At 40.1% G+C, this 21,082-nt stretch overlaps 1 protein-coding gene across 1 annotated transcript; it reads right to left on the bottom strand.

The window, feature by feature from the left end:
• Positions 1–12,665: 12,665 nt before the first annotated feature.
• Positions 12,666–14,830, bottom strand: LOC114874458. Its single transcript, XM_046286191.1, has 3 exons — positions 13,794–14,830; positions 13,454–13,543; positions 12,666–13,389 (listed from the first exon to the last, which is right to left on the bottom strand). The coding sequence occupies exons 1-3, from the start codon at positions 14,005–14,007 to the stop codon at positions 12,965–12,967; spliced, it is 729 nt and encodes a 242-aa protein (XP_046142147.1). The 5' UTR covers positions 14,008–14,830; the 3' UTR covers positions 12,666–12,964.
• Between the last annotated feature and the right edge of the window lie 6,252 nt (positions 14,831–21,082).

Raw genomic sequence — 21,082 nt, 5'->3', positions numbered from 1 at the left:
ATCTTCGTTTCAATTCAAGTTTATTTCAAGCAATTAACCGTAAGTTTTCTTCTTTGCATACTAATACATTAATTATTCAAAAGGTACATCATTAAAAATCTAAACTAACGAGGAAAATTCGTTAAACTTTGCGGTTTCGGTTTCCTGATTGCAGGCTTTGGCGTTGTTGGGCGAAAGGATGGTTCATCTCAATTACGCGGTGGACAATTGTACGACAGAGAGTGATGATCAATCATGGATCAATGTTGGGTCAATCTTGGGTCAATCGTGAAATATATTATGGGCGCAGTAGTACAGATCTACGATCGGTGAGTCGCATGTTTTAAGTTCCTCTAGTTCTCATGTCATAGCGCGAATGATTCGAAACAACATGGGGACTGGTTGTATTTTTATGCATGTTAATCTGTAACCGGTAAGGTGGATTCTATTAGATCCTGGCAATTTTTACTCTTTTAAAAAAGTGTCATATACACCCTTTTCTTATTTCTTATTTTACCTATAAATTTTTCAACATTTCTTTGGGGTTATATGTAACCACCATTACCAATTACAAAATGGTAGAAAACCTTTGAGAACGTTATTCTTTGAAATTATAAAAGACACGAAAGCTGTCTTTAAAGATATGTATTACACGAACTCTTATCTACGACTTCGAATATTAACATGTTAAATGTAAGACAAAATGGCGGCGTGGAATTTAGAATTATAGAACCTCGCACTTGAGGATTTTACATTTAAGCAAGAAAGAGGGAAATACATTGAACAAAGTAGTTAATACGTAAATGATATTCGTTGCAATTATGTTTTTTTCTCAAAAAAGAGATTTTGTTGAAAAAATTCAAATATACCCGTGGCAGGGTAGCAGGTTAGTTAGGAGGTTTTGTTACAGGTGATCCCAAAGGGATCGTGTCAAGGCAGGTAGATGTTTTTCTTTTTGGAAAAACAGCTTCTGTCGCTTGAAAAGATACATAGACAAACGAACCCATCGGGGGTAGTCGTACGTTCCGTTTTCCATGACCTGGGTCAATCTGGAAATGCGGAGAGCGAAGTTGTATACAGAACGAGAAAATTCCGATACCGGGGGAATGAATTTCCCTCGCTATTAGGAGGCCATGTTCGGGCGGAAGTTGAAAATCCGGAAGAGCTTTGCCCGTGGGATACTCTATTCCACCCGTCTTTTCCACTGGTTTCATTTCGTCCAGCAGCTTTCCCTCGGGATAACGTATCCCCGCGTACTTTCTGTTTCCCTGATTTCTACAGAATCATCGAATCTTTCTCCAATGCATTGATCATGCACTTCTTCGTACATTTTAGTCCCTAAGGTAGACGTCAGTTTTCAATGCGAACATATTGAAACTCTAATTATTAAGAATAGGAATAATTTTCAAATTTTAAGCTTTCTTAAAATTAAACTTAAATTATCATTGTTTAAACGATCGGTTATCCAACGGTTAATTAATTTAGGCTCAGAAATTTGGTACGAGATACAAATGGAAAAAATATCGTGAAATAACCGATATTGAAATAGAGTTCACTGTACTCTGCTCGCAGCATGCCTTCCTGTTTATAACCGGGTTCACGGAGACCGATAGAAATACTTTTGACGCGACAAACGAATACGACTGACGAAGGAAAAGATGAAAGCGTTGAAAGACAATAGAAAAGGGAAAAAATCAAGGAACCATTGATTCTTAAAATTAGAAAATCGAGTCTTGACAGTCATGCCTAATGATTGCTTCGAATAATTATCAAATTAAAATATTTTTTTTTATTTTGTTAATAAAATTTCAGTCTTTTTGAAGAACTTTATTTTATTAGAAATATCTTAGGGTAATCTGAGGTGGCAGTTAGACGAACAGCTAGAAAAAGTGTCGATTCGCCCGAAAATCCGGGGCTAGCGTACCAGGCGGGTAGGAGAGGATTCCGCATGGTTCCCTAACGAGGTGACCGGAATTCTGATTCCCTTGGGAATCCCCTACGAGTGGAATAGCCACGACAAGCAAGGCGATACCGAAATGCGCGCTCGTTTCACAGGGTAACAAGGTTGATGGAGGTTCGCTGTGAATGGCAGCGTCCTTTGTACGTCTGTTTCTGATTGATTTATCGAATTCCAATAAAAAAAAATTAGCTGGTATATAATATAACATTTTCATCATATCTACTTCTATTTGATACATTTTTAAACCCTCCAATGATCATTGAATTTAATTTTTTAAATTATAGAAATTATTAAATAATTATATTTTCTTTCTTTCGTTTAATTATTTTTCAAATTTCCACGGCTATTTTTTCTTTTTTTCCCAAATACTGTTGCAAGAAAATGGATCCCCTAACATTCGTAATTCGGTATATACACGTTCCAAAGGGATGAAGTGAATTCCTCGTGTTCAAAGGAAGAAAAGGAATAGGCGGTAAGTTATCAGGAGTTCAGGGTAGCTGAAGGTATCCCAAGGAAACCGAGTGGAAGAGGGTGGATTTCGCTTAACCGCAAGGGTCGCGCTCGATAAAGGGTAGATGTTAGGTACATTACAGAATAATAAATAATACAAAAATAGTCTATTTTAATATCGATAGAGTGCCTTTCAAGTTAATTAAAAAAAAGAATTAGTTTTCAACTTCCAGCCCTCGTAACTTAGAAGATTTAACCCCTTCGCCTATGATTTTTTCTCAAAAATTGAAGCATTCAACAATCCTCGACTGAGCAAATTATAATTACAATTAAACTCAAAATTCAATCACTAACACATTTCAACTGTAAGTTGCGCCACGAATGTTACAAAGGGTTAAATGATATCAGAGATAAGGGAGGGTATCTCAAGGATTCAAAGGGTGCCGTACCTTTCACCCATAAAAGTAGCATTATTTTCCCAGCGATTCAATATCGCGTTACTCGACGAGATTGACCCGGGTGCTCGCCTTTGCTGTAGGTGGTCGATGCACCTCGAAGCTGGAAGTTTCGACGGTGCAATCGACACGGTTCGATGAAGTTACGAGGGCATAACGTTACGTTATAGAACGTAAGCGTAAAGCGAGAAGTATAGCACGTAAGTCGTAAAAGCTGGTAGAACGGCGTCCAATACGAATACAATCGCGTATCTACGTCCAGGTTGTACCGGGTTGTGTCTGTGAATCGTATAAAGTTTCAGCAACGTAAAGTTACACGGAATGATGTAGAACGCGTATAGCGAGTAAGGATATTCCAGTTTTACGTTCGGAACGGTAGAAGTTAAAGAGCGTTTCATACGAAAGGACCCTCTGGGTTTTCATCGGAAAACCTCTGCCACGTTTCCCGTGTAAACTATAAAACGGAAATGAGTTCGTAAGTCCGGGCGATTCAGAAATTTTCACGGCTTGAAAATTTTTTTATTTTCAAACTGATCAAAATACCACCCCCTTCTACATTTCATCCGGGGTATCTAGAAACGTGCACCTCATCTCAAGTAGTCGAAATAAGCCCGAGGGATCTCGCATTGTTTCTTCAGCCTGTTCCTGAATTCCTTTTTCAACTCCTCGAATTTTGCACCCTTCTCGCCGTTTTCCTCCCTCTGCCTTCTTCGCTTTGTTCCTATCATTTCTATTTTGCATCTTTCTTCATTTGTACCCCTTTCATCTTCCTCCATCCTTTGTCTACTCCGAAGCCATCTTTCTCCATTGTTCGTTTCTAAAACCATTCGCTACTCGCATTGTTTCGTTTATACGCGACTCTGTATTTACGGTAAACAACCATCGGGTCCTTTTTATTTTCCCCGAGTTTTTCATCCGGAAGTCCGGGCCGTTTTCAAAGGCGTGGGTTAAATTAAAAGCAGGAAATTTCGCTTCAGAAGAGTATTATTTTATTTCGGTAATGATATTTCGTTTGCGACGAGCCGGAGGAAGGTCCACGCGGGCTCTATCGCCTCGTGTAGAGGCCATAGAACCCGCGGTTCAAGGAGACGCTCTTGAAAGGTCAAAAGTTCGTTCCCTTTGCGTGCACCCTGCGTGACATCTTCGAGGGTTGCAGGGTGCTCCTGTCGCTTGGCAACGTCGGTTGTTCGACCAGAGGACGAAGAAGATAGAGAGAGAGAGGGAAAAGGAACGAGGGTTGATCTTGCCTCTTGCATACTTTCCCTTTTTCTTTTCTCCTTTTCCCTTCATCCTCTCTTCCTTTCCCACTGGTAGCTTTATTTCCACGCACTACTCGACTCATCGCCAAGTGCTAGGCGCCACCTTAATTGGACCGAGCAATCGTCGAGTTTCCCTTCTTCCTTTGAGGGCCGCCAGCCTTGTGTCCCGAAAAATCATCCCTCTGCTTTGAAACACCCTTACCGAAGGCCCTTCGTTCCTCTTTCAGATGCACTACATCTTTTTGAAGATTCCGAAACGCTCGGAAGAGGGAACTTTAATATCCGCCTTCGTTTCAGCTTGCATTTATCGATGGCTATGTGAACCTGGTACCTGAGTTTTAAAAAATTAATTTTTTTTTACGGAAAATGGTAGTATTTCGTTTGTAGTTGATTGTAGTGATTTTCGTTTCGTTTGTAGTTGAATAGTTTAAAAGTTATAGGGGATTTTTTTAAGTCGAGTGCCAGGTTCACAAAGCTTTTATCGATGGGGTCGTTGAAAGTTAGAAAAGTCTGCTGAAATATTGAAATATTTGTACCATAATTTCAATATACCTAGCCCTAAACCTAGAGTTTGCAGAAGTCTCCTCGTTCAAATCTAATTCTATTCGAACTGGATCACCTTCGCCACTCGCTGTACCCATAACAGAGCGCTCTTTGCCCGTAACACTACCTGTCGTGCAGGGTTTTGCAAACGCATCCTCCTTACGCACGCGTTTCTCGAGTGTTCATTTTTCTCCTAAAGCTATTCGTTGCACAGAATATTCCCTGAATTCAATAAAACGACGGAAGGTAGGATGTAGCCTCGTAAACGGATAATCTGCTATTCAGGTCATAACCTAGCACGGGTCAAACCAGGACGCTCGTTTTCTCGGCAACCATTACCCGGATTCCCTTCTCCTGCCGTAGAATTCCGCGAGAAAATGGTCACGGTGCTTATAACTCTTCAATTTTCTTCTTCTCTTCCTCTACCGTGTAGTTACCCGGGGATTAATCATTATTCCGTGCCATGTTGGGAACGATGAAACAAATCACATATGTAGTTTATGTACCTGTATTGTTGCACGTGCCCGTCTATATATATCCGTCCATGAAACGGAAGTGGGTTCGCGAGGTGCATTGATCCGGTGCAGAGTTTATGTGCGCGATGCAGCAACGTGGATTGGTCGACGGTGGGAAGAAAGAGATCGAGGGATGCAGAAGAGAGAAATAGGAAAATCGAGAGGACGGAAAAGGGAGGAATAGGGTTGATACGGGCTGTTTATTATTTTCATTTAAATTCCTTCGAGTTGATTTGAAATTTCATTTCCCTTCGCGTATTATGCATAGATATTTCGCTAGGGGTAAAACATAATGATTTTGATTTAATCAAAGTATTTCCAGGATCAAGGTATCTTCGATGAAATAATCGTAAAGAGATACTTAGGGATCTTTATTAACATTAACTGAATTCCGTGCATCTGGCAGTGGTCTTTAAGTAAAATTACGACCAGGTACGATCAGGAGCGCGATTGTTATTCCTCCTGCGGCACCTTGCCGCGAAAGAGATGCGACGGATAAAGATAGCGTCGTTACAAAACCGCTTCGCTGTAGATGCTCACCTTTCACGGCTGATTTCGCCTGGACCTACAATCAGGGCCAGCAAGATGGTAGACATCTGCCGGCCATCTGCCAGTTACTTTCCGGAGAATCCTGATGGACAACGGGGCCACCCTTCTAGATCCTCCCATCGACAGACGCGCAAGGTGTGGTATCCGAAATCACTGGCGAGCCTGTTCGCTTCCTGCGGGCAACGTGCGATCTACTCGTCTTGATCGATCCAAATTTCAAACGCCTTACAAAAACAACGTATAATGCTAATTTATGCATATGAGAATTCTGACACGCGTGGAAATTAGTAGAAGTTACAGAGTAGCTATCAAAAGTATCTGTTTAAGTGTTAAAATTGGGACTCTCTCCGTGGTCCGCCGCGCCGTCTCGGGAGTCTCTCCATGGTCCGCCGTCCGAGAGTTGATTCTTCGATTACTAATCGCCAGCTGGTGCATCGATTTCACACCTGGCGATATTAAGGAGAGTTGCCTAAACCGTTGATCTTCATCTGGCAACTGTTCTCCGATTCCGGAGTCATTGATTTATTTAGCACCTTTCTGAAATCCATACCGCCGAAGGTCGTTTTGATGAATGTACTGTTCGCATGAGTGGTTGGCGACATCGAGGCGTCCGGCACAAATACCACACCGAACAGATAGAGGGACTCTCCCATATTTTTAGACTCATATCGCAACAGACGTTGCTTATTATTACATTGCCACGAGCCAAACGACAATGCATGTAATGACGTTAAAAGATCGCCCGTCTATATCGTTGTAACACGCTCCACTTCATTTGCGTATTCGCATCCAAATACAATCTAGATAATTTTAGCTAGACGTATATTTACCATTTCTATTAACAAATTTAATGGGCCGTTTCAAATTTTGAATAATTACCAAAAAATCTTACAATTATCTGAGAAGCAACTTGAGAAATAATTGTTAATTGTTCGATACGTCTAACGTATGTAATTCGCCTCCAAGTGCAATCTAGATAATTTTACCATTTCTATTAACAAATTTAATGGGTGGTTTCAAATTTTGAATAATTAAACAAATCTTACAATTATTTGAGAAAAAATTGTTAATTGTTCGATACATCTAACGTATGTAATTCGCCTCCAAATGCAATCTAGATAATTTTACCATTTCTATTAACAAATTTAATGGGTGTTTTCAAATTTTGAATAATTAAAAATATCTTACTATTATTTGAGAAGCAACTTGAGAAAAAATGGTTAATTGTTCGATACGTCCAACGTATGTAATAAAACGATTAAACCTGCTTATGATTCCGTGGGTGTACCAATGTGACGGTAGCTAGCAAAGCACGCGAAGCCGTTCTTAATAATTTACATGCGTACACGACGCTTGTCACCCTCCAATCAAGGCAAAAGATCCTAGCGAGGGGGTTCTATCAAGTGATACGCACCGTGCACGAAGTTCACTGCACCCTTTCCACCCCTGTATAACAGGTGCGCGCAATTACCCTCGGTTGTGCGTGCTGCACAACTCGGAAGGGGGTTGAAAACGAGCACCGGTGGATCTCAAACGGGCGTGCAATGTTCGACGAAGTGCGTGCACATCGTTGACATGCATCGTTTAGAAAATTCCTCTTCGTTTTTGCCGGCGTATTGAAAGCCTTCGGCCAGGTTCTTTATGCACTCGCATGCATCATCTTCTGAAGATTTTTACGGGAAAGGATGCATTACGCGCGCTAAGATAACGAATATAATATCACCGATGGTGCGCACGATCAGACAAAAGAATATTTTTTCACGCGTCACACCATTCCGGTGTATTATTATTTTTCAGATTTTATTTTAAACCTTCTCAACGATTAGCTAGAGATCTTTTTTCGGGGACGGGTCGTGTCTCTCCGCTTTATAAATGGCGTCGAGAATTTTAGAAATTTGAAATTCTGGAATTTTTTTAACTTTAGAATCTTAGAATCTTGGAATAGTCCTCGAAAATAGCTGACATTGAAATAAAGAATTTATAACTCGGTATTGTCCATTACCGATATAGTCGTTGATTTTAATTTACAAGAAAGAAACGCAAGTTGACCAGTTACCTTTTTTTACGTAGCAGCAATCAAGATGATTAAACAGGCGAAACGAGAGCTGTACGCTTGACCGAAATGCAAATTCGGTCGCATCAAATTAAATTGATCATCGCGGAGGCGCCAGTCGTGCAAATCCAGCCGCGAAAATGTCGATCGAAAATATTCGAAGCATGTTTTCAGAGGTCATTGAACTTAGAGATCGAGGATTGTTTTCTATTTCTATTTAAAATTCCTTTAATTCATAACAAAGGTTTTGTAATACTGCTGTAATAAAGCTTCTTGATTTTCCTTTTATCTGACTAGAATAGCAGTGCAAATTATAATTAATAATAAAAAAAGAAAATTTGAAATCGACCGTTCCATTCATCAAATACAGTTATTCAGAGAATCGTCGATAGAATTGAAAACGTATCAATTTTCCGTCGTGTTTTCCTCGTTACAATTCCTGGTTCATTATAAATCGATCAATTACCTTGGTCGAGTCGCGGCTCGACGAATTCTCCGGATGCCGTTCTCCTGTATGCCAGATCCCGCGTCTGTCATCGGCTAGTTCACGAACGTCGGTGGTTGAAAATGTGTGCGAGAAGGAATAGTGTGCCAGACGACCGGCGCCACGAGGAATCCCCACGTATACCTGAACCGAACCCAGACCAAGTGACCGCTTGCGTAATATCCCGACGAACGACCGTCGACGCAGTCTGTACTATTTCCGTGGCGTCCCGCTTGCCACTCGACACTTAACTCGGCCTCCAACCAAGCAACCGATTGAACGAGAACACGATGACGAAATATCCTGCTCTTGCTAGAGTTCCTTCGGTTTTCTTCGAATGCTTCTCCATTTCAATTTATCAATTATTTTTTCTACAATCAAGCTATAAACAATTCCGTTTCGATTCTTCAGCTGATAGGCTAAAGTGATTAACTCCACTTTCTGGATTTTTAAAAATTTTATTAATTTTTCTATTTTTCATTTGGCAAATGGACAAAAATTGTATTAATTTTTTTGCAATTTACTACACAAAATTTTATTAATTTTTCTAGTTTTTATTTTGGGTGATTAATGATTTGATAAATGAGTAGAAAGATTGTTACACATATGGAATTAATTTTTATTTGTGATTGATCATTTCTGCATCGATAGATTACTGTATCATTTTTAATTGCCAGTCAATGAAATGCAATTTCTGTTGCACAAATGTCAAGGTGCAATCAGGTAGAGTGCTGTTATAGAGACGTTCGAGTTCACAAGACTCTCATCTAGATCAGTATAAATGTAAGGTTACCATTGATTTATACTGCATTTTCTGCAGTGATTCAAACTTAATCTTTAAATAGAAACGTGCATTCTGACGGTGGGAATACATTTTTCACGCGTAGCTAAGTGAATTTTTGGCTTGATTTAAGGTGTCCAAGAATATCTGCAATCACGTAATGCAGGGAGAATTTTCACCTCTTAGTAGTTTCAATTTTTGAATACAATAAGTGATACAAAAATTGGGCTATTTCAAAATTAAATATATGATAATGATAGAAATATTGTTTCTCTTTTTACCTACTGCAGAATGCAAATATTTTTCTTGACAAGTGTTAATCATTTATTTGGTATACCATACCAAACATACCTTTTCCACATACCTTTTGTAAAACATATACAGGGCGTGGCAGCTAACTCGATCGCCTTGAATAACTTTTAAAATTACAAGAGCATATAGTATAGAAAAAAAAATTGTTAAACATAATTAATATTCAACCCCTTACTGAGATTTGATAAACCTCAGACGTGATTCATTACAACCCTTTCCTACAAATGAGCTCTTAAATTTTTAATTAGAAGAAGAAACGATTTTACATGGAAACAGTTTGAATTCAACAGGTGGATATAGCGTGAGTCGATGCGATGATGTCTTATTACTATACTTCTACGTAACAGCTTAGCAAAGTCTGATACGACCCTAATCCAAACTGACCTAACTCGATGGCAACCTGTTGCAAATGTGTTCGATGACAGCTGACAATTCTAGAAACGGTAGTTTCATTTTTTAATGAAGGATTTTTAGTTTAAAAATTGAGAGGAATCGAAAATCCCATAATTTATATTTAATTGCATATTTTTTGAAATTACTGGCTTTTTAAAAAAAATTGTATTTTCAAATTTAAATTGATCTTTCGAACTCGTTCTATCAAGGAAAAAATATGGAAGACAGAAAAGCAAAGTCGAGTGAAAACTTCTGAAAGAGGACACGATGTTCCTGGAACTCTCAGCATCCTAGTCCATTTCAAGCTCGTCTTCATGGTTCAGTTAACTTTCTGCCAGCTCTTATTACGGGTCTGACGCTTTACCGGTCTCCTATAGCATCTTTGCCTCGAACCTTCGATAACTCCTCTTCCTTTTACCTTCTGATCCTTTCGGAACCTTCTCGGACCTTTTTCTCCTGTTTTCTTCACTTTTCCAGACGATCTCGTGCTTCTTGGATCCTAAGAAACTTTCTTAGGGAAAACAGGGATAATTTATTGATTTTCGATCTAGAATTCTTGTACGACGTCTGGCATTTGCACTTTAGGCACAGTAGTTCCATTTTTATTAATCATCGTTCGGTATCCCATCGCTGTTCACTTTTGCGAATCATGATTCCTTTATAGACGTCGGCGTTCTGCCAAGTATACTCGAAGCCAAGAAGAAAGAGGGAATAAAATAAAGAGGGGGATCGTTGCGAGAGGGTAAATTCATTCAACGATACGAATTCGGTTTATTCGGTTAAACGATGGGAAGTTGCGGTAAAAGGTTTGGAATTCCTCTTGTTCGCTCGGTGCCGAAGGGTAATGATTAATCGATAACTCCGTAGGTCGATTAAAATAGACCCCGAGGACAGGATTTCGGTGCGATGCGTGAGCGGAATGGTGATTTGGAAGGACGCCAAAATTCACCAGTTTTAGCTGCATGGGCAACAAAAGGCCTTGTGCACCGACCAGGCTCATGGGGGAAAGATTGAAATAGGCAATTAGTGGATGCTACCAGAGCTTGGAAAATCCACTATACTTGTCACTTAGTCACAATCTGATACTTTCCTTTTTTTTATTTATTTTCTATCCAACCGTGATTTGATCGTTGAGGAAAATCCGGTTTAGTTATATGGAATTTCTAGGGAAATGGTCACCGTGTATCAGTATCATTGATTTTCATAGTCATTAATTTTTCACACCTCGAACACGTATTATTTAAAGGAAATCAATTTGTTTTTTAAAACATTCATAGAATATCCTTTTTAAGGTAGCAATCGATGAAATTCATCAATGAGTCATGAAAACAAATGACGCGAACCTTAGTTTTCAGTATTTTTCATGAAGGATGAAGTCAGCTACCAAGTCGTAGCCACGTGTTATGAAACACTCCATATAAATGTGTACGAGGATGGATATTGCTGACGGTTTCAACTTAAACCGTTCAGTCGTTTCTGCGAAACGAAACGGCTAACCGAGTGCATAAACTGCTGCGACGCACTAACGATTGCAAGTTTGTCATTCTGCCAGAAATTCGTCGTCCTTCGTTGCACCAAATATTGCACGTACATTTCCGGCGAGCTTCGGCGAAAGTAAATCTAGCCGGAAGTGGGCGATCATGCCAAGCCAAGGTGCTGCGAACGGATCTTTTTTAAATTAATGACGTCAATGTCTTTAAAAAAAAAAAAAAGTAGAAATTGTAATTAACAAATTAGAACATAGGGTGTTTGTTATCCTTTCGTTGATATCGTTACTGAAATTTTACTTATTTTCTTGTTTCACTGGAAGGTAGAAATGAGTAATAATTGCGCAGTATAAAAATAGTGATCTAATGGGCGTGGTGAACGTGAACAATTGCAAGGGAATGTGAAAGATGCGAGATTACGAAAGTTAAACTTACCGGTTCGTGATGTATCTCTTCCTAGAAATTCCTTGCAATGCGTTTGAAGTTGTCATCACCCGAAGTCACGGTTCATCGGCAAAAAGTCTCTGGAATGTATCATTTGAACGGGGTTCGTTAGTGTATGAATTATATAGAAAGAATCCAAGAATGGAGTTCGAAGAAATAGATTGATTAACACATAATACTTTAATATTAATATTAAAAATAATTTAGAAATAAATAATAGAGTTTTGAAAAATAACAGAGATATGAAAAATGAACAACTATCGCTTCAAATTTTCCCGCGTACAGGTGCGCGCGCAAGCGGTGGTCCGCCACAGGGCTATATATATGAGGCCCACTCCCCACTGCCGTCATTCTCCCCGGCTATGCCGACGGGGTAGGATGGGAACAGGGGATGGTATATTTCCCGGAGAAGCCTGATTTTATCGCAACATACTTGAAATGATAAATGATGTTGCAATGAAATATTGCCAGAGCAATAAATAAAATTTGAAAATTATAATTCTTTTTTAAACGATGGTTTTGAAAGAAAGACAAACGTTTCGAATAAGGCTAGAGGAAAGTTTGTTCGGACTAAAATCGGAATAAGGGCAAGATAACGAAAGAAGAGACGAGTTCCCCGCAATTTTGACGTCAGGCTGGCAATGTGCCATACCCTCCTGTGGCTCATCTCACCGGCTAGTGAACGTGGGAGTGGAATTCTCTGATTCTCACGAGCCTTATTTTGGGATCGGCTCGTTCAGCCGCCCGGAAGCGGGACTTACAAATTTGGAGCGTTGGCCCATTTTTTTTTTTTTCCTTAACGCCGTTTCACTGGTCTCTGGCTCAACCGAATTTGCCGGTCAATTCTTGGAACCGGTCTTTCCCGCCCCTTGCGATCGTTTCCCTCACCTTGGCTTCGACTTTTCCTCGAACCAGTTGCTTTTTTTAAATGGATCCACGCACCGTATCGTCAACTCGATATCGCGTGCTCGATCATAAACGTCCTGCAATTCGTAGAACTGTTGGGGTCGAATCTGGATGCTGGATGTCGTAAAGGGTACGAAATCATCGGAATGCCTGAACTAGTCGATGGAATCCGTGTAAAGGCGATCGCCGAGGAGCGAATCGAGACAAAATCGGTCTTCTCCCGATGGAAAAGAAAGAAGATATTCCCCGCGCGTCAGGATTTGCTCTGGAATCCCGTTCGGTAATTCATGGAGGCAAAATCCTGCGATCCGATGTCTCTTCCACGAAAAGGGACGTTCTTGGACGAAAGCGGTGCTTTGTTCTTTGTTCTTCCATTACAGAATTGCAAAGAAAATTAATCTGGTGCTCGATCAATTAAAATGGTTCCTGATCTAAATGAAAAAAATGATTCAAAAACTACTATTGATGGATCAATGGTCGAGTCCAACAGCAACGAAAACTGGATCCCTGGAAGAAAGAAGAAAAAAAAAAACTGGAAAGAAAGGGAAGAAAGGTACACTCGGGGTGCAGCATCAATCGCACGCGTCTGGTGAACCGTAGGGAACGAGAAATCGTGAAAGAGAGGCAAAAAATACATGGGGCTCCGCGCACAGGGAGAGAGGGATGAGAAAGATCTCGTCCATTCAACGGGCGGCACATACGATTTCCAATCGACAACCGCTTCCTCGAAACGGATCCCCCTTCTGTGAGATCCTAAACGACGGCACTGGAGACCGCAGCCTGGAATACTGGTTCTAACCGTGGCTCCATTCAAGTGTTCTTACAACCGTTGGCATCCTTCGGACTACTCGCCAAGAAACTCTTTGATATTCCGCTGATGCACCGATCCAGTTCCTCCCCGTGTCTCGATAATACTCGGCTGGATAAAATAGAATCGGAATGAGGAAAGTCGCTCCTTCGGGGAATCTTGGAGCTGTATTATCAAGAGCGAAGAATAGTAAAAGTGGAGAAATTTGAAAAATTTGAAAAATTACAACTGAACCAGGAGGGTACAATAAATTATCTCCGAGAAAGGAAAATGAAAATAAAAATTTAAAAAAAAGGAAGAACATCACTTTATGCTCGTAAATATAGGCGGGGCCATGTGGATGAAGGCGAAATGTTGTGCTGTCGGGTTGCCAAGAAGGCCGTACGAGGAAGAAAGGGTGAGAGAGCCGGTGGTTAAGCCAGGCAAGGATGGTAGAAGGGGGCCTGTGAGCAGGCCCCACTTCTTTCTCGAAGGAGTTCCTTCAGGTCCCACATTACATGGACATAAAAGGCAACCCCGACACGAAAACCGTCTCTCTGACACATTGACACAGCCTCTGAACCAACTATACCTTCCCTCCTACCTTTCTCGAGAGATTCTCTTTTTCCGACGATCCTGCCCGGAATCATCCACTCGGTTCTTCGTTTCCGTTCGGCCTCCTGTCCGATTCAATATCGCCCTTATCCAAAGATCTCTGTCTGCCCGATGGGTTTTTGCAAAGGACAAACACCGACGTACCTTCTCCCTTAGGTAATAAGGATCAGGGGTTTTTTTTCAAGGAGGAACCTCGGTCGACAGGTGGAAAAAATAAATTTTCGTTATTTTACATAAAATAAAGTGTCTGGAAGATATTTTGTAACAAATATTAAGAATCTACAGTAGACTCTCGGTATTTTAAAAGTTGTTACGTTACTGTTTTTTAAAATAACGTTCCACTTCGTCATCTTCGTCTGCGGCGATATATCGAGAGTCTATTGTATCGCGTTAGTGTGCGTATCGATGTATACGTCATCGGTTGAGAACCGGCACCAGAAAGAGAAAGAAAAGGACGAAGAAAGGAAGGCAGGTGAGGCAAGGTGAGATACGAGGTTGGCCGGTCTGCGAGGTTTAATCACCTAACGAATAAAAAGCATGAATGGACGCTAGCACAACGCCGTACATTATCTTGCCTCCTTGTCTCTTTATTATTATTCTCCTGGCCCTTTTTATCATCCCTTCTTTTACCGGACGCCGCTTCTCTCCAACCCCTCTCTTTCTTCTTCTTCTTCTTCTATCGTACTTTGCGAACGTATTATCTTCCTCTCTCTTTCCCCTCGTTTCAATATCCCGCTTCTTCCAAAGGAAGATCCGCCATCGCGAGGGAAACACCATCCTGTACTGACGAGATCGTGTAACCTGTTCCTACGTGTGTACACTCGCGGTCAAATCAGGATTCCCTAGGGAAAATGGCGATATAGGGGAAGCAGGAATTCTAGAAATCTTAAATTTAATGTTTAAAGTAATTTAGGAAAAAAATAATATAATTTTTAATTATTAATTATTATACAATTTAGTATGTAACTGAGATGTATGAATAATAGATAAATATCGATTCGAATTTTCCCGCGTAAACGCTTACACCCACGTGATAGGGCCAGGCCCCTATATATATGTGCCTCCTTTTGCTGCACTGTCATTTCCCTCGGGGATGCCTATGGGGAAGGGTGAGAACTCGGACATCGCCATTTTTCCTGGGGAAATCTGATTTGATTGCCAGTGTACAGCTATAGTTGAACTTCGAAACTCTAGAAAATCCTTTCAACTTAATCCATTCCCATAGATTTTTATCTAGCTATACTGGAGAATAATTTCAAACTCCTAAAATAGATTGAAATGAAAATGTTCATTCAATTGTAATTTATCTGAAAGCGTGGTTACTTACTGTATCCTAGAAAATTCATTACTATAAATTCTGAAGGAAGAAAATTACACGTCTTCGGTAAGAATAAATTATAAGTTGAACACGGTATCGATCCAATAAGCAAGGAATTAATCAATCTCGGCATGTATTATTTATTTATTTTGCACAATATCCGTTGGCAGGGAAAAAGACGAATGAATGAAAAGCAATTTCACCCACGCGGTATGATAAAGAACAAAGCAGCAACGCGATATCAATTATCGCGTCCGGTTCGTTGCTTTTTATTTCGGTTCCTCTCAATGACTGACTATGAGTAGGAATACGGGAATCAGAAATACGTAATCAAAAGTACAATAGTAGAATGTATTATCAGTTGGTGCTTCATAAAGCAAGTTCGCCATTAGCGTTTATGAAAGGGGGCATACAAATTGCATTCTCCTTTTAATTAAAATATTAAAAAATATTTTAGAGGCGCTTGAATTTCTATAGAAACTCATCACCTGTATAAAATTAGTGAATCTTTTTAACAGATTTCCAAGACTAGTATTTTAAAGAAAGAGAGGAATAATGCTTAAGGTGTAACGAAGATAAAAATCTCCCTTGTCTCTTAGCTGATTTTCTATTCTTGGTAAGACGGACGTTCCTTCGTCTCGGTAGAAATCTCTCGACAAAGAGAGCCCGTTCGTCTCATCAGAGTCTAGAAGGCAGGTAGATTCCCGGAAAAATTTCAAGATTTTTCCGGGATACACTTCCCGTAAAGGCCGGGCATAGAGAGGAGAGGTCTTTGTCTTGGCATGGCATCTGCGAAGCGAACCGAACAACCCGCTTTGCGTCCCAAGAAAACGAAGGTTCGCTGCAGGTATATAACGGAGAGTAGGAAGAATAAAAGAAGGGTTTGATGGCAGAACAGGGGGAGAAGAGTGCCGAGAGAAACCGGCGTCCCTTCTGACCCGATCGGATAATTTACTGTTCGAATCCCTGCAAAGTGGACCCGACAACCCCAACCGTTGTTTCAACAGATTTTTAAGAAAATCAACAATTTCATAAACATAGATCCACTGTGTACTAATTGTAAATGAAAAGAAGTGATTGCAGTAGAAATCGAATCTTATCAGCTTATAGATGGATTATTATTCTCTGCCAAATTACGATGAGTCACAGGCCTTCCAGTTAAGATAACCGAAAGTGATATTGTTCCACGATATTAGATCCTACACCATTATCATTGATAAATACTGTTGCATGAATACTTCAGAAGTGGATTAGATTGGGGAATGAATTTTGCAGAAATTCGTTTTTAGAAATTATAATCCATTCCGAGGATATACGAACGAAGAAGAAAAAACAGTCGGAAGTTTGTCGACGAATTCGTATTCCTCTTATAGAGATAACGCGAGTAACGTTCGCAGATCTGGATGCTGGTGAAATATTCAAAGCAACATCCTACGTCTCCTATTTTCGTCCTGGCATCGTTCTACGTTTCTTCCGAGGAATCCGTTGAACCCCGTTCGTTCTCGACACTCGCCAGCAGGATAATTGGACAGCGAAATGACACGCGACAGGTGACACCGAAGCCGTAATTGATTCGTATAATTGTTCGAAAAGCAGGATAAAAATCGATCGGATTCGAAAAAGCGTGGATATCTATAAATCGATACGTTCGTACGCGCTGGGTCAATAACTTTGCTCACCATCCCCGAAGCTTATTTCTATTACCTATCATCGCGAATAGCTAATTGAAATTTCGATAATCGTTTATTGCCGCTGCGTAAACGGATAGAAGAAATTTGCGATCGGCATTGTCGATCGTTAATTTACATCTGACATCCGCGATGATTTAATCCAGCTACCGAGATACGCACGAGTTTTCTGAGAATAACAAATCAACAAAAAACAGTAACAGCCACTGATTTGCGTCACCGTCGTTAACGACTGGATGACGATTCCTAGTGTGATGAAAAAGTGCATAGCATTGCACACCATTCGAGTAAACCTCGAGAACGTAACTAAATATGGTGTAACAGGCTACGAGAAAGCTGATAAGGCAAAGGAGTCACTTCGTTATCAGTGAACAATGAAAACAGTTTTTAGAGACGTACAGAAGTTTAATATCTCGTAAACTTCGTAATTGACTTTTTGGTATTTCGAAATTGTCCCTTGACGTCTTATGACGACACCCCGGCCGGGCCGGTTTGTCGTCTTATGACGCCGTCCGGGCTAAAGGTGTCGATAGCATAATAGTAGCTGTGCAATTGAAAAAATTGCGGATCAAAGATCGTCGTTAATTACGATGTTGTCGATGCGAGGTTAAATAATAGAATAAGAAGAAAATGAAAGGTGGGTGCAGATAACGCTAGATATCAATGGAGAACAAATAGGCTCGAGGGTTATCTGTGTGCCAAACGACAAGCTTATCTGCACATCTCTGCTTATCTGGAGATGTAACGGTTTGCCTGTGTTCATTGTTTTCCTTCGTAAGCCTCCAGTCTTCAAAAATGATTGATAAAGTGCAAAAGTAAAAAGTACACACAGGTTGATTTATTTGATCATCTGGGATTAAAAATAGGAGTAACATTAGGCTACGTTTTCAATAAATACCAATACACCAAGCTTCTTAATTAATACTGTTCATTTGCTAATTAGATTACAATCAGTTAATAATGAAAGGATATTTTTTGAATATTGTAATTGTATTTAAGAATTCATTACAAATTTGAATTAAGATATAAATTATTTTTAAAATAATTTCTAACAAATGGTGTTCTATAATGGCGCTAAATTAAATAGCTCAAATAAACAATGAGATGCGATTAAGTTCAGATAAGACGATCATTTTTTGCAACAATAAAATTCTTCGAAATACAATATCTGGCTCCGCAGAAATCACGCGTTATCTTTCAAGTGCTAAAACTCGAATTAATATCTTTGTTGACTCATAAAATATATAACTCGAGTCGAAATTTTCTTCATACGCGACGACTAATTAAAGCACTTGTTAATCAAAAGTTGGAAAAAGTGTAGCTCAACGCAAATATACGTATAGACATATGTATCTCGAGTGTCTGTATTTCTGTCATCGTTTCTGAAGTTTCGCAACACGATAACCCATCTGCGTGACAAATGCTCGTCATCATTCTGCTGAATCCTCTTCTCGGCCTTAACGCTTTTATGGACTCTCTAAAAATCTGTGAAAACGATTTAAAACCACCAATACACTAAATAACGTAACACTCTTTATATAGGAAATTTGTTAATCAGAAAAAAATTTTTATAAATGCTATATAACATTACGTTAAATAACAAATGCAATAAGTTTTATTAAGGATCAAAGAAAATTATCTTACTTGACACTATTATTATTGAACTTTATATTTTCCTTGTTTTATTACCTTAATTTTCATATAGACAATTTTTTTTATTATCAATTTCCATTTGTTTTGTTACGTGATATAGACGTAGCTTAGCAAGTTTTATAAATTTACCGTATAACCTGTTACGTTATTTTGGTGTGAATGCGGCTTTACGATAGTCGCCATTCAAATTTCCCGCCATCTAACAGGTGCAGCGTGAACGAACCGACGCTCAGCTGCGATCGAGACGAATTTTAACGCGTACCTTTTTATACGCTTAAATCATCCAGTTGTTGACTTTCATGGAATTCATTCGATAATAGAGGCGTGAGATTTGTGTGCAATACGTCGTATCGTATCGAAGGTTCTTTGCGAATTCAACGAGTGTTGTTGATTCGAACGAGACTGCACGATCGCTTGTGTGTGCGTTCACGGCGTGACTCACCGAACGCATGAACGAGCAAAATATTCGGTACGTAGACACTCGAATTGGAAGGAAAAAGAGGGGAAAAATAAAGAAGAAAATAAGTGCTGGAGACGTGATTCACGGGGCGTATAATCAAAAATTGTCGGAGACATCGAGAATGCGTACGGCAAATAAAAATACGCGCGGTGCGTGCCGCCATTTTTCCTAGGGTTCTCATCATTTTCGGGAGAATCGTCTTAGAATTCGCAAGTCAAGAAATTCCAAGTAACATATTACTCAACGCTCATAGTAAACATATTATTGAATATCCATCATTTTTCGCGAGTCTTAATCTTCGCACACGTATGAGCACTTTAAAACAGAATAAATACATTTGTAAAATCGTGTATTTAAAAATGTGTACAGGAAATTTCGACGTTATTGATGACCATTCGATAAATACGCACTTGACGCGGTGTGGATTTACTCGCGAAATAATTTCAGATCAAAATCGGTTGACTGATAATAACTGGTCGGTTTACAACAATGATATCGCGAAATAATTTAATATTTTCTTATCGAATAATATCTTCATACACGTGTATAGTTCCTAGTGCATACATTATTTCACAACGTAACCGAGGAATTTGTCCCCTGAAGGGGGACAGCTGGCAGGTGTACGAACAGTTCACCAGAAAGAATCCACTCCACCTGCGGTTTTCAGCTTCAAGGTCCTCTCTCGAGTAGGATAGGTGATCGATCGCTGAAGTTCGTCAACGTAACAGGTAAACAGAGCAGAATCGATAATCGCGAAATTTTGATAGATCCTTACGTAAGTGGTCGAGACGAGAGGGAACTCCTCCACTTATCGTCGATGGCAAGTAAAGGTGCGTTCTTACGCAACAGCTTGGAGGAGTCACGTGACAACGTACGGCGAAGCTCGCGGCACAGATGGCGTCATAAGACGTCACGCTCAATATGGCGGACCGGTATACGATTCTCAAGATCAATCGGCGCTATTTTTCGAGGATTTCATTTACAACCCAGTTACATCACTCTAGTGGGGAAAATTTGTCAACTGATTTTCTACCAGTTAATTGTATGGCGGATTAGTCCCATCGCTACACTCGGGGCGTCCTCCTTATGGGGCTTGCGATGATCAGGGAACGAGAGGAAACCGTCGGTCGAAGAAGAAGTGGTAAAGAGGGGAAAAGTACAGGGAGGAGTAGAACAGCAGAGCATTTCGTGGAATGTCCTAACGTCTCAGGAGAACAACAGTCGAGCTCCTTTACAACTCCGATCGGGCACAACCTGGAACCTTCTGGCCTGACTGGTTGGCTATGTTGACTCGACGCTTTTCTTGCTAGAGAAGAAACTTTCTATCCCAACTTCTCGATAATTTCAATAATTTCATTTAGCTCAGATTTCGTAAAATCGACCATGTTACTGCTAGTAAAAATTTCGATTTGGAATCGTGCATTCGCGTTCCGAATACGTAAAACCCTTTTACGAAGCTCTCGGTAGAGCACCTTGAGAGAATACTCGACAAATTTTGACCTACTGTCGGCTGACCTAACGATAAGACATTCGCGGCATTCCCTCTTTCCTTAGAATTTTATTGTTGCCATAAATTTCAACAGAAAATTGGAGCACCCGTGGCTAGAATTACACTTATCATGAAAGATACGAAGGAAAAAGTGAAAAATCGGCCGCAGTATTTATCACTGTTGGCTTGGCGCCTGGGTGCACGTTCCGTTATAAACATTGATAGCAGGGGAATGACGGGCAAACAGGAATCCCTTCTGATAATCTTCCTTATCTATTTCGGATCGGCAAAAGCCAAGGGCAGTCTTCTAGGTGTTGCCCCAACGATGTTTCATCGTTCAAGGCTCGTGTTAGGGAGACGCCTGCTATCTGGTAGATACATAAGTACGTCTGCCAGTCCCGGAAGGACGGCTTTCAGGGAAATGACCTCAACAGCCGTTCTTCGGTAGGGACGAACGAAGGAAAATGCCTTAACCGTGAAAGTGAATAGGAAATAGAAAGGT

The sequence above is a fragment of the Osmia bicornis genome, chromosome 6 (genome assembly GCF_907164935.1).
Source record: "Osmia bicornis bicornis chromosome 6, iOsmBic2.1, whole genome shotgun sequence".
Lineage (NCBI taxonomy): Eukaryota > Metazoa > Arthropoda > Insecta > Hymenoptera > Megachilidae > Osmia > Osmia bicornis.
This window is presented reverse-complemented; position numbering and strand designations above follow the sequence as displayed.